Source organism: Taurulus bubalis, assembly GCF_910589615.1.
Source record: "Taurulus bubalis genome assembly, chromosome: 9".
Lineage (NCBI taxonomy): Eukaryota > Metazoa > Chordata > Actinopteri > Perciformes > Cottidae > Taurulus > Taurulus bubalis.
Window position 1 is genome coordinate 24,802,630 of NC_136597.1, and position 3,057 is coordinate 24,805,686.

General features: G+C 39.5%; 1 protein-coding gene across 1 annotated transcript; it reads left to right on the forward strand.

Moving 5' to 3' along the window:
* Nucleotides 1-307: 307 nt before the first annotated feature.
* Nucleotides 308-1,318, forward strand: LOC306741151 (zinc-binding protein A33-like; the record flags this gene model as incomplete). Its single annotated transcript, XM_079223404.1, has 1 exon — nucleotides 308-1,318. One exon carries the CDS (start codon nucleotides 308-310, stop codon nucleotides 1,316-1,318), a length of 1,011 nt encoding a protein of 336 aa, XP_079079530.1.
* Nucleotides 1,319-3,057: the final 1,739 nt, after the last annotated feature.

Below are 3,057 nucleotides of genomic sequence, written 5' to 3' on the forward strand. Positions count from 1 at the left end.
AACCTCCCAAACAGAGCTGTGGAAGAGGCGGGGCTTATACTGAAGAGGCGGGGCTTCTGAGGAAGAGGCGGGGCTTCTGTGTCAGTTCCTGAGGTGAAACTGAATTGTTGTCAGGGCAACAGTCGAGACAAATCTGTTATGTTTCGGTAGAAAGAAAACTATTTCACAACAGCTGACCTAAATACTGGTGAGTGACAGCTGATTTACTGTGTTTCTGTATGTATTAAAATTAAACTAAATATAATGATTCATTATGTATTAAAATTGTTTTTAGTCACACTTTGACTTTCGTTCTCAGTTTGTAGACATGGCTGCTGCCAGCAAGAGACGACTGAAGACTCAGGTGATCAAACACCTGGTGGAGCTCGTTGAGGAACATGCAGAAGGTGTTCAGGTCCTCACTGATCTGAAGGAGTCTGCTGAGAGAAAACTGAACGAGCTCATCAGTACTATAGCAGAGAAGCAGAGAACAAAGAAATGGACTGAAGACTTCATCAAAAAGCTGGAACAGGAAATCTGTGAGCTGAAGAAGAGGAGCTCTGAGGTGGAGCAGCTCTCACGCTCTGAAGACCACCTCCACCTCCTCCAGAGCTTCCAGTCCCTAAACATCCTCCTCCCAGCACCCACCAAGGACTGGACAAAGGCCAGTGTTCCTCCAGCTTCATATGAGGGGACTGTGAGGAGAGCTGAGACTCAGCTGGTGGAGACTCTACGCAAAATGATGAAGAAGAAGAAGAAGCAGAAAGTTAAGCTGAAGAGGGTCCAGAAGTGTGCAGTGGACGTGACTCTTGATCCTGATACAGCTCATCCCAACCTCATCCTGTCTGATGACGGGAAACAAGTGAATGATACTGATGTGAGGAAGGATCTCCCAGACAACCCAGAGAGATTTTCTGATTGTAGTGTCTTAGCAAAGCAGAGTTTCTCTTCAGGAAGATTTTACTTTGAGGTTCAAGTTAAAGGAAAGACTGCATGGAATATAGGAGTGGTGAGAGAGTCCATCGACAGGAAAGGAGGGATCCTACTGAGGCCTGAAGATGGTTCCTGGACTTTATATATGATGAATAGAAATGACTACGCAGCTATTGATGACCATTTAGTTCTTCTCTCCCTGAAGTCTCGGCCCCAGAAGGTGGGGGTGTTCGTGGACTATGTGAACAGTCTGGTCTCCTTCTATGACGTAGAAGCTGCAGCTCTGATCTACTCCTTTACTGGCTGCTCCTTCAAGGAGAAACTCTTCCCATACTTCAGTCCTTGTCTTAATGATGATGGTAAAAACTCTGCACCTCTGATCATCACTCCTGTTGGAGTAAACTAATCATTCTCTTTGTTTCATGTAAATAAACGTGCATATTTTGTGTGAATATCAAGCAGTTTAACTCTACGTCTTATTTCATACAGAGTCTGTTTACTGTGGTGATTGATTTACACGTCATTAAGACATTTTATTAAATGTATCCCGTTACATATAAACACAATCGTGGGACGCGTTCTCTCTTAAACTCTGCATCTTGACACATTAATAAAGAATATCCATTTAAACCTTAGTTAAATCCACAGACATGTATTTCCACTTCCAGAAGAAAGCGCCTTCTTTAAAGACTCCAAATACATGAAGCTGAAGTTTAACTTTGAGTGAATCAGCTAAATTAATAATATAAAAAAAACATATTGATTAATAGTTTTGTGATGAAGCTTCATTTAAGAGTGAGGCCTATTACTTTATATAGAGTTCACAGAATACAGTATGTGTCACTGTCTTATTAAAGTTAATAAATAGAATAGAGTACGTCATGAATCGCTTGAACAAAAGGGGGAAGAACGTTCTCCAGAGGAAAAACCTAATTATCTGCAACAAGAGGATCATGCCATCAGGTGTGTGAGTGAACGTGCGCCTCTGTGTCTGTCCACGGCGAACTACATAATATTTAGTTTTTCCCAGTTATGGCCGCACGCTGCGAGGATCTTCCCCCGACTGTCAACAAGGACGGACTGTCGGCAGAGCGAGGTTCTTATGGGATGTCGGCAAACCAGCCCTCGTCTCTTTACCATGCTCTGTGGCCAATGCTTTTTTTTCTCTGTCATCTCTATTCATATATATACAGCCAATGTGTTTATGATTAAATTGTTTTCAAGAGCACATCATTGTTTTTCTGGCCTCTTAATTCTGCTCTCACGTGGTCCAGATTGCTGCATTTCACTTTGAAATGGATTGAATCGAAGGTGAAGATTTCTTAGATTTCTTTATATCACAATAAATATCAATGATATATTTGTGTTTTTTTAACCAGGTCAGTCATGGACCCTTTGCATTATGGGAAATGTAGTTTTGAGCCGAAGAGCAACAACAGTTGTTACGGCAATGCACCGGTATGACGGTATAAGAAAAATTCATACCGTATGGAAATTTGAAACCGATATCTCACCCAGCCCTAAAATAAATCACCGCAAATCAATCACTCAACTAAAAGAGCGTCACACTGCTGTTTGTTTGTTTGTCTACATCTCTGCACTATTGTTTTGTTTGCTTTGTTACTTAATTTAATAGTATTCTATTCTATTTTCTTTTTTTAAATATGTTATTGCTTACCTGCATGTACAAATGCTGCTGTAGTGGAAAAATGGATCCTAATTAATGAAGTAGCGATCTATCTTTGAGCTTTTAAGTCTTGCGTTTAAGTTTTATTCAGTCAATCATTACATACAATACAAAAGTAAAACCACAATCTAATATACAGAAAAAGAAAGACTGAAAAGGTATCGGTAGAAGCCTAAAGCTTATATAATCCTATCCTAAATTCTTATTAATTAAATCAGATAATTAATTTGCATAATTCCTGAACCTTTAACCAGAAGGTTGTTGCCACGCTTAGATACCGAAGAAAGAAAATATTTATATATAATATACATTGAATCCTCAGGAGTTTCAGATATCGACTGCTGTGAGGAACGAAGAAAACACAGTGAGCTTATTGTGACAGGTAGCCGATTAATCACGAAGCAGAAAATCAATAAAGAAATATTTTAAAAATCTATTCATTTTATTTGTGTGTTGTT